We start from the raw sequence: 16,097 nt of genomic DNA on the forward strand, positions 1-16,097 counted from the left end.
TTTTTCAGATATCTCCCTTACCTCTTCATCTCCTCCTACTAACTTCTACATCTTTTTTCCTGCCCCTCATCCATCATAATCCCTCCCGATAATTCCCCAGTTTCCTCTTCTTGTTTCTATACATCTAAACCCCCCCAGCCCCCGCAACTTCATTCTTCTTTAACCATCTTCTACTTTTTTCTTTGATCCTCCCTCTTCTTCTTCTTTCCTCTTCTTCCACTTCCATGGGCATGTGGCAGCAGACAATAGCTCCATTGTAAGCCATTTGCACTCCTCAATCTCCTCCACCTCTTCTTTCCCCCCAGATCTATTTATTTTCACATCCTTGGTTGAGGGAGTTGTAACGACGGCCGGGTAGAGAGCTGGAGCTAATTTGGAACAGAGCGCAGCAGAGAGACACACTGTCTGAGGGAGAAAGAGATGGAGTGACAGAAAAAATGGAAGCAGAACAAGAAGAAAGAGTGAAGGAGAGACAGAGGAGGAAAGGAAGGGAAGGAAGGGAAGAACGTCTACTTTGCTTGTGCACATTCAGTCCCAAACACACACACACAGTTACGACCGAGGGTGTGTGTGTGTTCTAAGCCAAACATTTGATACAACAACATAATCCCAGTATCAGTATCAGTTCTGCTGGACTGCTGGGGTTTCCATAATCTTCCTTGTAATTAGTGGTTAGGGGAGTAAGTGGTTAGCTTCTTCAGTGACTGAAGGTGGATTTTCTACGCCAGTGACTCTCAAATTGTGGTCCAAGGACCCCCCACCCAAAGGTCACTGAAGGGTTGTTAGCGTGCAGATGTTATAAATGGGGACTGCTTGTGCGTGATCATAATTTCTATTTAATGTCCATCACCTCCTTCCTCAGAGAGAAAATAAATACTTTCTCCCACAAAGATGTGACAAATTGAAGGAAAACTACTATAAAAGGTTCTTTGTGAAGTGCTGGATCAACAGCAACATCTTTCCACAGCGATGGCAGCTGTCTAAAAGGTCACTCTGAAAACTCAAGTGAAGTTCAAATAGTTTGGAAATCCTCAGACCATGCACTGACCCCTGTGACCTGCTCTGGGTGTTTGTTGTTGTTTTTTTCTAGATGGTAACCTTTAAAACTAACTGCCAACCAGAAGCAGCAAGATTATGAAGCGAGATCCTCTAGTGACATCTAGAGGACAAAAAAACTAAACAATGTATGTTAACTTTCCCCCCCAAGGGGCTTCAAACTACCACCTAATACATGCACAGTAAGGTGTCTGCAAAACAATTTGAACATCTGATAGCTTCTCCCCTGTAGGAAATGTTTAACAAACTCTCTGAATCTTTTTTTTCTTCCCAATAAGAAGCAAATATAGCCTGCCTGAGTGCATGAACCTTCTCAAGTAATTTAAAGTCAAATACTTTTATAACACAACTTTATTCTTCTAGTGATTGTTGTGAAAAAATGATTTCAGCTTCATCTGCTGTTCTTCTCATCCAAGAGGCTTCTTCCCTTCTTAACATACTGACTGCCCCCTGTGCTACCACTCGTCCATTCAGTAGACTCACCTATGGCATCAATTCATAAAGCTCACTGGTATTCACAGTCTGATTCTTTTGGACACTAGCCACAGGTCGAGGCCATAAAACGTAGATGACAGGTTAATCTGCAGCTTCGCTTTGAATTTCAGCTCTCGCTTCACCACAACTGGCCGATAAAGCAAACACTGCACCTTACTCTCCTCACTCCTGAACAAGACCCAGAGATGCTTTAACTATTCAGCAAATCATTCCCAACCCAGCTGAGCCAAGCCAAGGGATGTAATCCATCCAGCGTGTCCTGGGTCTACTCTGGACCCAAGTAACCAGCAGAAAACCAGAAGCTGGGTGCCATTGACTGATCTTCGGTAAAAATGGCATTTATCTTTGAGATCGTAGAGAACTTAGATTTACTATATAATATTACATTTACTGTTGAATTGAAATACATCTGTGGGTATCTGTATTTAAGTTGCAGGTTGATTGAACGGCTGCTGCTTTGGATGGGCCGGCAGAAGAGCGGTGCACCACTGCTGAATGTCCCAAAGCACCAGCACTAATGAGGGAAGTAATTATTAGAATGTAAAACAGAAGCAAATGTGCAGCGTGCTTTACTCTGAGCCTCCGTCCACTCGTACGTCTGTCGTGAACCACTCCTTCATCATTCCCATCCCTTCATCCTGCACTTCCATGGAACAACATTCCCCAAATATTGGAAGCCCGCAAATAAACAAGGAGGCCTTCACTCTGAGCTACGGATACCGCAAGAGAACATAAAACACACAGACATGTATAACTTCCTTAGCCTTGAAGAAAAAAAACAAAACAATGAGGTAAGTGGAGAAAAGCTGCACACACATCTTTGTGCGTGCATGTGTGCGTGCGTGCATGTGTGCGTGCGTGCATGTGTGCGTGCGTGCATGTGTGCGTGCATGTTCCTTGACAAGCCAACGTACTTGCTTACTGGCAGTGGAACCACAGAGCAACACGCGCACGCACAGAGGCTGCTTCCAATTATCAGACAGAAAAGATGAACAACAAAAATCAGTTGTAGGATGAAGTCAGTTAGACAGGCAGTAACATACAGTCTTCATCAAAGACACCAAACGACGTTACACACCAGACGCGTAAAATCTGTGAAATGTTAAGAACATTCATATTTTTGGACTTCCCTACCCTTAATGCAGCCGCTCACACCGACCGCATACTGTCACAGGATAAATATAGTTTTTTCCCATCAAGTTAGATTTTTTCTGATTTTCACGTGTGAATAAAAGGATCTGACCAATCAGATCAGTGCATTTGGCAACAGCTGCATTCATAGCATGCAGTGCTGAATGTACGACGATGTGAAAATACTATTTTACCTCAGATACACAGCTAGATGCTGCTCCGGGTCAATCGGCTCTCTGAAATCCTTTCTGTGCCTCCTTAAACGTGATCAGTGTGTATGTAACAAGTTCACATCTAGAAAAACTCGTGTTATTTCTTCACAATATACCCTGTGGGTAAAGGCCTAAACCACATTTTATTCAAATTTCTAGCTGTTTGCACCATGTGAAACTTTTGCTACCCAAGTTTGCTCTGTTTGACTACGTAAATGATTTATAACCTAAAAACTGAGCCTTAACCATCAAACAGGTCTTGACATTGAAAGCCTATTTCAAGGTGAAGACAGGCTGAATGTCCTCACTTTGCCAAAAAGATCTTGAAAAGCAGAGTTCTGTCCACTTGTGGCACATTGCTGTGCTCTGTTGTTAGCTCCAATATCTCCTGAGCACCAGATAAAGCCAGAAGATTAAGTTAAGGTTTAAAAATGGTCCTCAAAAACACACCTGATACAAACCCTAACCTCTGAACACAATTGTTGAAAGTGTCACCTTTTATATTATGTAACTCGAAAACGGAAGCAGATCTCTAAAATATGATGAATATAGGCAGATGTATTACCCCTGTTTCACTCATTCCAGGGGTAGTCCAAGAACACACACAGCTCCTGTACTCACCTTTACAACATTTATCTGTGTGAATCTTGACTGTTCCATCAGTTTAATAATGATAAAAACTCCAAGAAAGGGTCAATCCATCACAACCCACAGGGCGCTACCATCACAGCAGAGTGAAGGTTTCTGGCACAGTTCAGAACCCACTAACAAAACACATCTAGTTTGTGGCTGTTTGGCTGCTGTAATACAGTTTTCTGCTCTTCTCTCTGTATAAGTAGACGTATCCCTAATATGGTCCTCTCAGTCAAAAGGCCACACCCACCTGTAGTTTAAATCTTTTGTTTGGGAGGGGCAGCCAATCAGAATGAAGTTGGAAAAGAGAAACAGAGCTGAGGATCTGCACCGAGGCCCAGAACGAGATAAATGAGGATTGCTTTGAACTGTAAATCACGCAAAGCTACTCTAACACAGTGCAAGAATAAACACACAGAGCCACATTTAGTAAATCTGTCATCTCCTGTGAATGAGAGCATCTCAGCTGAACTTTCTCAGCCCAGAGTGTTTCTGGGTGCTTGTGTACCTGTTTCATGGCGGTCTGGCCTATCTTATCCGAGTGTTTCCGAATGCTCTCCAGGAAGTCTCTCAGCTGTGACATGGCCGTGTCGCGGATCTGTATCCTCAGTTTGGGGATGTTTTCAGCCATGATGGAGCAGAACCGGTACTGACCCGCTTTGGGAAGACACGTCTGTTCCAGCTGTTCTAACGTTCGCAGCGCGGGGTAGTACCTACAGAGACAAAGCATTTGGAAAAGTGCAGTCAGCTTGTTTGTTCAATCACTCAGTGAGCTGGTTTGAAAGTTCAGGATGAAGTCTGACTCGTCTCAAGCCAAACGTTGTTTTTTTCAGCTTTCACGCCTGAACGCAGCTAATCTGGTTTCGTTTTGAACATGTTAATTTCCACTTGCAAAACTGACAGACACACAGATGCATGACCAAAAAACACCCAACAACCTAGGAGTGTTTGCACACACAGAGAAATAAACACACTCCGATACACCTCACGGAGATTTGGCAGCACAGAAATCCCCCAGACACTTCAGCCCACTTCACTCCACTGCATCGTTCAAACACAGGCTCTCCCTCTCGAGGAGCGTTTGCTTTTGGCTGACCTCCTCCTGCTCTCTGAGAGCCCAGCAGACGCGGGACAGGGAGACGGGGAAAAATACACAAACAAAATGACAAATTTATGACCAGCCAAGACTCCTATCTAGAGGCAGCCCGAGGACAGAGAAGGGGAAGAAAGAAGCAGAGAAATTGTCTCAGCTGCTCAAGGAAGTGCTCTGGCTCCATCTTGTGGCTGCCAGCGAGCAAACATCTACATGATCCAAGAAGGATGTGAAGTTATACAGGTATGTACCATACAGTAGTAGCTCTGACCAAACAGCAGTGTTCCCCACACTTGGAATGAGAACAGCACGACACCTTTAGAAAATATATTCACGTCAACAAAGAAAAAGACTCGATGATTACCGTTTGGCCCTCATCTGCTCCTGAAGTCTGCTGTACATCTCAAGAACTGGAAGGAAAGAAGGAAAAAAACAGTAATTAGTCCGAGAAAGGAAACTCATGCTCAATCACCCCGGGAAGGAAATCTCAGGAAATTGATTGCATCCATTCAAATGTAGCATCATCCTTACATTCACTCCTGAAAAATAGGTTTCACAACTCCGACAGTAAGGCCACATCAGCGCCAATAACGATGAAGTCATAACTGGAAGTAAAGACTTTGCAGAGTGGTTTTTATTTTTCCAAAAAGAGCTTTCAAACAGTTGCTTACCTCCCTCTACATTTCAACTGTGTATCTCTGAGCTCCATTAAAATGGCAGCAAAAACTGACACAATCGTGCACTTGGGGTTACAACTCTGCTGCGGTGCCGGCAGATGTGACATCATTATCACCACACGCTGCCAGTATATGTGCGTTTGTATATGTGCATATGGGAGAAACTTGAAAACACTAGAACAAAACTTCCTGTTGTGCTCAGGGCACGACTCCTGTGTTAAACCAAACCTCATGTGCACGTGAAACCAAAGCAGGGGAGCTCATCTTTTGTCATTTGTAGCTGGGGCTGCAAAGCCATTTGCTCCCCTCGTTTTGGGTGAGACCTAGGAAACCCACACAATTTCACCCAACCTAATGTATGTGCAGAAATTTCAAGCATGTTTACTGCCTCAAAACGATGATTAATCTTCTAAAACAATAATAAACAGAGCAGATACAATAAAGGGGCATTCACACTGAGTGTTTGGGTGTTACCTGGTAGACAGTGCGTCAGTTTGTCTATCGTGGTGGCGATGTTTCTCTGTTGCACCCGACACTGTCTGAGCTCCTCCATGGAGGTGGTGAGCTAAATAGCACGAGGAAGAGGTGACGAGAGCAACATCAGTGAGGACGTAAGCAGAAGCCTGCAGGACTTCTCTGTGTGAACCTGTGAGCTTTTACCTCTTTGCCATTTTCCTGAAGATGCCCGTTAGTCTCAGTCACCTGACTCTGAGAGACACAAAGGAGGAAGACATTAATTCAGATGCTTTACAGTCAAGTGCTCGCCATCGTACCTGTGACGCAGACCTCACCGGCACGCCTTACCTTCAACTTCTGCGCCTCTCCTCGCACTTTCAGCAGCTCTGTGATGGAGTCCACGAACCCCTGGAAGTGATGGTTGCACATCTTCTCGATCTCTCGGTCATGGTTCCTGATCCGAGCATCCAGCTTCTCCATGAACAGGCCATGCTCCTGACCATCGTACACCGACCTGAGGACGAACAAGAAGAAAAGAAAGAGAAGACTGCTGGTAAAAAATATTCTGTTTATTTATTTTTAAAGTCATTTAAGTCATTTTAAATTCTAATAGTACTTTTATTTAGGACCAACAGTGACACAAAACCTTTTGTTTTTTTTAATAATCCTCCCGATTTAACCTGCTCCCTGAAGGAGTCACCACAGCAGATCGTCTGCCTCCATCTCACCCTATCCCCACCATCCTCCTGTCACACTAACCCTCTGCATGTCCTCCTTCACTACAGTCATGAATCTTCTATCCAAAGCATAGCTCCACCTCTCTCCACAGAGACTCCTGCCTGACCTCATCTGTCAGACTTTTCATCATCACTGCAAACAAGGAGGAGCTGAGAGCTGATCCCTGATGTAATTGTACCCCCACCTTAAACCCATGTAACACACCACTGTATTGTCTCAAGCATATCCTGCACCACCCTCACAGTGAAGCTCCTTCTGATCTGCTCTGCACTTCTCCATCAACAACTCACCTTTCTTCTTAACCTAGCTTCAACAACCCTTTCCTACAGCGTCTGTGGCTCATCAGTTGATGATGACACATTGATATTGTATTAAAAGAATTAATAATAAAGTATTAAATGATTTAAAGTTTGCCTATAACGGAAAATGAAATGGGATAGTCAATAGTAAGGGAAAGTCTACTAATACAGATGGAGTTACATAGAATTAAATATAAATTCACATTTTAGCTGAATTTATTTATCTCTAAATGTATTTTTGGTATTATTTTCAATTAATTTAAATAATTAATTTACCTGATTCTTTATGTTTTGCAATACTGTCATTCATACATTTTTTGTGGCTTCACTGATCCCAAGAAATCAGGTGCTCAGGTCACACGATGTTGGAGATCAACTAAACACATCATCCTAGTGTTTATCAGACTCGCCATGAGGGCGCTCACCTACACAGCGCAGTGCTGGCAGCAGAGCAGCTGATTTTACAAAGAAACACAAACCTGATAAAACCTGGAAGAGGTTTTATACACACACACCCACACACACACACACACGCACACACACACGCACACACACACCAGGGCTCTAGAGTGCGACTAAAAAAAAAAAAATCCTAGGTCGCACCGGTGTGACCAGCAGCTGTTCGAGTCTTTGTGTGGTCAACAACATTACACCCCTATCGTGGTCTAAACCAATCAGAGATAGTCAGGGGCGGGAACTCTGATTGGCCGTGTTCCAGATATTCCTGTAGTCCTTCGTGTGTGCGTTTGAAAGTGCAGGTGGATAGAGGGAGGTGAGTAGCTTGAATAAAGCGATATCACTTCATTAAATCCTGAATCGACTTTTAAATATGTATTTTGCCAGAAACGCCAGAATCTCAGGTTAAAGCTCACAAAACAACTTCAACAACCACCAAACAGTAAATGAGAGAGCAGGTAAACGGATTCCACACGAAGACGCATCAGAATCAGCTTTCTTTTTCTCGGCTTTCTCACTCTACGGACACGCCGTCGGGGCTGAGAGCCAACAGCTCACTGATTCTGATGCGTCGGGTCGGCGCTGTGTTTACGTCTTTTTTGCGCTACATTCTGAGCTGCAGGTTTTGTTTCTCTCCAACCAAACTTCACTGAACCAGCAGCAAAAGAAGCAGCAAACTACGCTTCACATTTGATAACATCATCATGAATTCCCTCTTACTTTTGCCGTTTTGATAAAAATCACACTTCCTGCACAGCTCTCTCTCTCTCTGTACATCAAGAACAGTTTCCCGTCTTAAATCTCTGTTTTCCACATTATTCATTCGCTTATTACCCACCAGTCTACCGTTGTTTACAGTGCTGTCAGCCGCTGTCTATTTTTTTAATATATACCTCAAATGACCTCTGACAGGAAAGCCTGTTCTGCTGTTCAGTACTGAAGAAATTTAAACTTTTTAAAATTATGCAAAATTGCAGAATATTTTTAAGGTTATCTGCTATAAAAAGTCAGGCCAGGAAAATCTCCTGTTTATCTCGTGTTTTTCTGTTTTATCCTCAGTTACTTTAACACAAAGGCATCTACTGTGATGCTCACACCGCTGATGAAGTCTCACATGTATCAGTACTGATAAGTGATTAGAATTATAATATTTCTGACTGTCTGAGGCAAAATTGAATCGAATCAGCAAACAGGTCGTCAGGAGGCAGAGATGATGATTAAGTTTAACATCGTCTACAATACTACCACAGAGTGCCAACGCACTTTTTCAGTAACGTATCTTTCTTGTAGAACTTTGCTCCTAATAAAGAACTTTAACTAACAATCATTTACAATGATTATCTTTATGAACAGCAATAAATAAAATCCAAAAAGAAGCAAGCATCCTGTTTGAGAATCCCTTATTGAGGCTTAAAATTTATCTTAAATGTGTTTTTAAGAATCTGTTTCTCCCCGATGCTCATCAGGGAAAGGCCCTGTTGCCATGAGCAATGCTATTTTTTTTACATCAACGACCAGATCATTTATATCCCCTATCAAATCCTCCTCCAAAGCAGGTCCAACCAATGAATAACCTTCATGACACGTCGAACCCACAGTTAAATCTGAAGTTAGCTCACTAAGCCTGAAAGCTTCAAGCGTGCACTATTTCTTCCCTCTGTCTCTTTTGATCTGAAAACTAATTAATCCTAAACCTGCCAACCTTTATCGGCTATGACAGCATTCAGGAAAGAATCAAAGCATTAACCGTGCACAGGTTACTGCTTCTTCTAAAAGAAGAACAGTAAAGAAAACAACTGCATCTCCTCTAAATGTCCAGTAGAGGTCGCTTGTAATCCATCATTCACAGCTGGGTTTGACCATAGCAGCTTCCAGTTCATCGCATTGCTCCAGGGCTTATGGGCAGTCTGTGCTGTGATTTTTAGCTCAAACAGTCAAATTACTGATAAATTCTCCTCATATGCATAAAATCTTTTAATCATGTTTAAAAAAACGACACTAATGTGGGCAGTTTGCTTAATGTACTCACCGAATATATGTCTTCTGTCTTTGGACTGCTGGTCAAACAAAAACAAAACTAATAACTGCATGTTTTCTATTTTATTCCCATGTGTGATTGTTGGGAAACTTTGCAGCTTCACTGTGCAAACTGCATATTTTCCATTTAACATGCTTGGATATTCACTCTAGAAAAATGACACAGTAACTGTGCCCCTGATTATACTCATTACTGAAGATCACACAGCTATTAAACGGTAACTACTCAGGGTTTTCCTACAGTCAAAGCAGTTCAGCTCAAATGTTGCTTTCAGCTCACTACAAACTAAAGTGGTGCTGGCAGTGACACAGGAGGATTAATGAAGAAAAATACGTCTTATCCACACTTTGTTTTCCCCTGTAAAGGCAGGGCGCACAGCATGGAAGGCTCCAAAGACAAAGAGTTGGGCTGCATGCTGTGATCATTTCTTTAACATGAAAATCCTGAAAAACCACACAAAATTTTTGCAAGATTTACATGATGACGTACTTATCCTGAAAGTCTGGGACAATGCTGATGTTTAAATCACAGGCTGTAAATAAAAGATGACCATAGGCAGGGGTGTACATAAGTCAAAATAAAAATAAAAAACGCGCACCAGATAAGAAGTTGCAACGTGCGTTTGCGTACATAAGATTTTCTGGAGGAGGACAGACATTTGTTTAGAACTCTTGAAGATGTCGAAGAAGCTCCTTTAAGCAATTACTTTGGTGTCCAAAGGAGTCCGAACCACAAAAGAAGCGCGTATTCTCGGAAAAGTGGTTGCATGAGGTGAGGTGGCTTCCAACAAATGATGAACGCACAGAGATGTGGTGCACAATATGCCGTGAAAATCCCACTCTAGCGGACAACTTCTTATCTGGTGCGCAGTTTTTCTTTGACAGCACATGCACAACTGTGGACCACTTATGTAAACCCCAGACCATAGCTCTCAGGTCTTATAAGTGGATGAAATCTACATCCTCTCTAATGGTCAAGAGGGGGCAATTTTTGTTAATGCCCTACCTGGCCCCCTGACAAAACTTTGCTAGATCCGCCCCTGCACAGTTACCAGCCGTCAGCTACGTAGAAAAAGATCCTGGTGTAGAAGGTAATATTAAATAAATTGTAGCAACAGCTTATCAAGCGTAAACGTGCTGCTGTTGTTCAACTGCTGGTTTCCTCTTTCTGGTGCAATGTGGGCGATAAACAAACAAAAGAGACGGACTTGCGACAGAAAAGCCGATCAGCTGATCATTGATCAGTTTCATGATTGAAGTAGCAGCAGGAGACGGAGAGAGAGAGAGAAGAGGCAGTCGCTACATATATCGGTTGTGAAGCTTAACATGGCAATGCTTCACAAACATTCAGAGATGAACTTACACACTTGCTTTACTTCTCTAGGATAACTTTCTCAGAGATTAAAAGCCGGTTTGGAAGCACTATGCGAGGCTCCAAATGCTCAACCAGACTGCCGACAGGTCTCGCACGCCACAGCCGCTCTATCACGTGATGCATACTGCTCCGACGTGCTAAGGTTATGAGCTGGGTTATGCTATGTCTGAAGTTTTGTGAGGTGCTTTTCTGTATACGATTTCCGATCCAGTAATTTAGGTCAGTGTCAGACCGATACATAAGATCAGATCGGTCCATCTATAATAAGAACACAAAGTTTCAGTGAGCATCATCATGTCATGAGACACTTTATAAAGCAACCCGTTAGGTATTAAATCGCTGCCATCTATAATTCATCATTAATGTTACGATATATATAAGTTTAATATCTTCCTCATTTTACATGCTTATACTGAACAAAAAACGACATTAACAAATTTGTTATGTTAATTGCAATGCAATTAAAAATAAGAAAAAGTAATTTATTGATCTAACAACAAAAGAGAAGGAATGGAAATTTAGCCATTTCAGAATCAACGAAGTAAAAGAGAATTTTTACAAAAGACACAAAAGGAACTATAAATGTTAAAATGAAAAGTGACTCTGACAGTGAAGAAAGTGAACCTGGCATGTTTGATGGAGATTTAGCGCAGCTGTTCAATTCAGAAACAGAGGCTGAGGACTTCAGTGGGTTTGATTGATGACGATTACGATTATGATGGTGGTAAAATAAATGTGAAAACCAAACTCAGTTTTGCTCCCGCTCTATTTTTAAATACGCACACTTGTATGCTTGTGTGTGTTGTTGTTGTTGTTGTTGTAAGGCGGACGTAGTAGAGGACACCATGAGAACGTTAAAGGGGGAAGTGTGGGCGTAGATTGTATATAAAACCCGCGCCCTATAATCAGGTGCACCTTGTGTGTGTGTCAAATACAGTAATGGCACACATAACTGAGACTGCACCTTTTAGTAGGGTGCGTCTTATGGTCGTGAAAATACGGTATAAATGTTAAAATGAAAAGAGCAGATGATTCCGATCTGTTGTGCAGTATTATATTATAAAAAGTTAATGCATAAGGTATGAAAGACTTCCTCTATCCATCCTTGGGGCAACTGTTAATACAGATTTTTGGCAGATATTTCAATGAGTTTGAGCCAAAATAAATAAATACTCAGATTACTGCCAGGGAAGCAGCAAATGCGTGCCTTTTCTTCCTGTAGGTCAGTCAGTACATGTCTAGCTTACATTTTATACAATCTAACTACAGCCTGCAACAAACCACACAAAACCATAAAACTGGATTCATAGATTTAAAATGAAGCACGCCTCCATTCGCCCGACCTCAAGAGGACAGATGTAGAAAAATCTCATGTTATTTCTGTGTAATAATGAACACAGCACTTCCTGTGTTTTTTCCCCTTCCTGAAGCAGCAAACACAGACACACACACACACACACACACCTGTGTACAGCTAACAATCCCCCTCCTTCCTCCTGCAGACCAGGAAATGCCCAGCATGTACAGCAGGGTCTGATGTCACTAACTGCTTTCTTTAGATGCACTCATACAAACATAATAAAGCCCTGCCTTTGGCAAACACTTAGGCAAACTGCTGCCTGCTAATGAAACCAGAGCAGAAAACAAAGTACAAACAAGGGCAGTGATAAATAAACAGACTGCTGAGGGTAGATGCAGTCGGAAGGGAGGACATTGGTCCACTCCTAGTTTTTCTACCTTGGGGATGAGGAAAATCCCTTCGGTCTTTCATCTCTATAACTCACATATTTGTTTTTCCTCAGTGCTTTGGGGGGAGGCAATTCACAAGAACTATAACACAAGCCACAGCAGCATGTGCCCTTTTTTTGGTGGCAATAGTGGAAAGTTTTCACTTCATGTTATGGTGAATTCTCCAAACAATGGCTGGTTTCCTGTGTGTACAAACTAAGATTAGCATGTTAGCACATCTGCAGTGCCTGGTAAGAGTCTCTCACTCACTCAGTGCCTGGTGGTGTCTGCTATTGAGCAAGGGGAGAGGACATGCTGCTTAGTTTTGCTCCTTGTCAGCTCAAAAATGCACAATAAAAGTTCCAATATTGGCAATGATAAACCGCCGAAGTCACCGGTTCATCAACATCAACAATAAAAGTTCATTTTCTCTGTATTTCTTTGTGTAGAAATATTTGATTTTCACCTCTTTAGATCCCTTCAGAAAAGGAAAACTGGACACTTCCAACATGATAAGCTTCTAAAACCACTTAAAATATTCAAATACTGGCTACTTTTACATTACATAGTTCTCATAGGACAATTTAAGTGATCCTTTTTTAATCTACTCTGACCATCACAGTTAACAGCTCAAAACGACACTACCACCATAACCTGTGATGGAGGAAACAAGTACTACTTCATTTTTCGGTGTAATCTGATAGAGCGCAGCACGTCTAACACTTCCCTCTAAATCGTTCGGGGCTTGAGTGTATGTGTCCACATTACTGTGCATCCTGATATCTTCAGTATTTTCATGTATTTGTGATGACATGACGTTAAGATCTTGCGATGGCCAGGCTCCATCTCTGTTACGCCGCTTCCTTTATCTGTGACAGATATCCATAAATGCTCTGATGTAATTCATTTCAGTGCATGAAGGGTCAGAGCTAGTCTTGAGGCTTCCGCAGGTCTGTTAGTGATGTTTCACTACAAAGCAATGTAGTGATTAGAAGCAAGGATTCAATATAATCTATGGTGTGACTGCTCTCTCTCACACACACACACACACACACACACACGTTTTGGCCACTGACCGTGTTTCCCAAACACACTGGCTGTAATGGACCCTCAATAATGAGCAGCACAGCTCTTTTCACATTAAAAACAACAGACGTGCTTTTACCGCCCGTGTGGACAGTTTTACTCAGCAACACCACCACATAAATTAGGAGGCCATTTAAAAATAAATAAATAAATAAATCAGCTGTCTGTGCATTCATGTGAAAAACATTTCACAGGTTTCTATGCATAAACGGAGTCCATGTTTGCTGCTGTTACAGGAACTAAGAGGGTGCTAATCAGATGTACTTGATTAACTGATGAAAGTGTAAGCACCTCTTTAAAGGCTGAAGTTTTGGTAGTTTACTGGTTTGGAGCATTCAGCTGTGTTAACAACACCGCAGTCTTCTCAGGAGTGGATTTCATTGGAAATTCAGCCAAAGGCCAGACTGTGCAATGCTCAGAGAGACTGCAACAAACCCAAGAGCTAAGAACAAATAGCTCATACCAGCTGTCAAGCACAGTGGTGGAGGGGTGTTGATTTGGCCTTGTTCTGCAGCCACAGGACCTGAACAGTCTGAGTAGTTACTGAGCTGACCATGAACTCCTCTGTCTAACAAAGTATCCTAGGGTCAAATGTGAGGCTGTTTGTTGTTCCTGCAACAGTACAATGACCCCCAAGCACAGCAGCAAATCTACATGAGAACGGCTGAAAAAGAAGAATCAAGGTGAAGGAGTGAAATGCTGTGATGGGAACTTATGAGAGCTGTGCATAAATTAATGCCTGCCTGCACAGAGTCCTGTGAAAACTCACTGCACTGTATGCAGATAAAATGCCAGCTGTTTAAAAAAAAAAAACAATTGAGATTTCTTGTAACCTTTGCTGCGACATGGGCTCTCTCTCTTTCTAACAGCACTACCTGCAGAATGAAGGTGTCGTCAGCATGAAGGCAAAACAGCACACTAGAGCAGGGCGATATGGCCAAAAATATTTATCACGATATATATTTGAAAATTTGCGATAACGATATAACCGACGATATAATTGATGCGGGACAAAATACAACTCCACAACATTACTAGCGCAAAAAGACAACCTTCCATTTATTTTCACTTAAACAAGAAGCTTTGTTTTAATGTACATTAAAGCTTTATAAAAATGTAACAGTGCAAATGCAAATTCCTTGCTGAAAGTTTAACCAAAAGGCATTTCCAGTAGAAATGGGCTGACATATCCTGAGCATAACCATGTATAATATCCACTGAAGTTAAAAAGAGGTGCTTTGCAACATTAAACTGCAGTGTGCAGTACGTATTTTTCGGACCATAAGGTGCACGGGATTATAAGGCACATTAAGCGAAACAAAGCAGTCAGATAAATCAAACTTTATTAAACTCATTCTTCTTGCTTCCTCCACTTCTGTACCATTGATTCATTAATGTTGAATTCTCTGGCAGCTGCTCTATTCCCATGTTGTTGCAGTATATTAATGACTAACCTTGTATTGTGGATGGATTATCTCAGTTGTTCTCCTGACTGAAGTTTGGTCCGTTTACAGCATCCTGCCTGCATTTGTCTCTAACTATCAGGAACTTTAACGTTACCTTTTATAAGTGGAAAAGTGTTAGTGTTCGTCCTCCAGCTTCACTGTTTATGTTATGCTAACATAGCTGTGTCGCTAGCGATCACGTAGCACATCATTATATACCAGCTAGCCCAACTTCAGTAACCCTACAAACGTCACTGCTGTTTAGTTTCCTATCTTCATTTATGTTGGAAGTGACAGCAGAGCAGTACGTTTGAATTTTTTCAGAAATCTCTCTGTCAGAACATGCTATATCATGCTTAGGTAACTAGCGAAACTAGCGAGCTAACTTCCGCTAGCTTCCTGCTAACTTCTAACTCCGTTAAATGTAGTAAATTTTGTTTTCATGGATGCCTGGAAGTTAAACTTCATAGTTTCACCTGGTAAAGCAGCAATGCTGATCGTTTTTATTAAAGATGAAAGAGTTTAGACAGTTTTTAACTCTCAGTGATGCTGCAGTGTTCGTTTGACCTGAAGAGGACGGAGTTTAGGACCCAGATTACTCCCAGATTTAAGAGCATCTTAGTCCGACAAATACGACAATAACGACGGCCGCTTGCATGTTCTGCAAAATAAAAAGTGCTTTGTCGTGTATCTGACGGACAAACACCAAACCAGTTCCACATCACTGAAGTTGCACCACTTTTACAAACCAATTCTGGTTCATCTGTTTCACTCAACAATCGGCCATGTGCATATGAAAACAAAGGCACTGCGCATGCGCGTTTTACTCATATTCTATCGCGATATTTCATTTTCCTATCGTTGCCTAACATTATACCGGTATTACCGTGAACGGTATAATATGGCCCAGCCCTACAGCACACCACATTTAGTTATTCAGTTATTAAATGACTTACTAATAGTTTTTAAATACAAATCAACTCATACATTAGTCTACATTCTTCTAAATTAAGCTATAGGGCGATCTATTGGCTTAGGGAGCTCAGTGAAGTAAAAATGTTACGTTGAGCCATTGTAAGTGGAAATTGACAATTAAATTAATCCTATAATGTTAAAAATACTGTAACATATCACATGCAGGTTAATATGCATTTTCTGCTGCATCAGAGAAACCATTACC

General features: G+C 41.8%; 1 protein-coding gene across 2 annotated transcripts in view; it reads right to left on the minus strand.

Annotated features, from left to right (window-relative positions):
- exoc6b (exocyst complex component 6B) overlaps positions 1 to 16,097 on the minus strand; it is a 125,364-nt gene that overhangs the window by 99,604 nt on the left and 9,663 nt on the right. For both annotated transcript variants that reach the window (XM_040007141.1, XM_040007142.1), the window contains exons 2-6: positions 6,102 to 6,267; positions 5,958 to 6,005; positions 5,772 to 5,862; positions 4,985 to 5,030; positions 4,036 to 4,240 (exon numbers count right to left, since the gene is read on the minus strand). In XM_040007141.1, coding sequence (XP_039863075.1) covers positions 4,036 to 4,240; positions 4,985 to 5,030; positions 5,772 to 5,862; positions 5,958 to 6,005; positions 6,102 to 6,267 — 556 coding nt within the window. The remainder of the gene's footprint in view (positions 1 to 4,035; positions 4,241 to 4,984; positions 5,031 to 5,771; positions 5,863 to 5,957; positions 6,006 to 6,101; positions 6,268 to 16,097) is intronic.

The sequence above is a fragment of the Simochromis diagramma genome, unplaced genomic scaffold, assembly GCF_900408965.1.
Source record: "Simochromis diagramma unplaced genomic scaffold, fSimDia1.1 OVJJ01000531.1, whole genome shotgun sequence".
Classification (NCBI taxonomy): Eukaryota; Metazoa; Chordata; class Actinopteri; order Cichliformes; family Cichlidae; genus Simochromis; species Simochromis diagramma.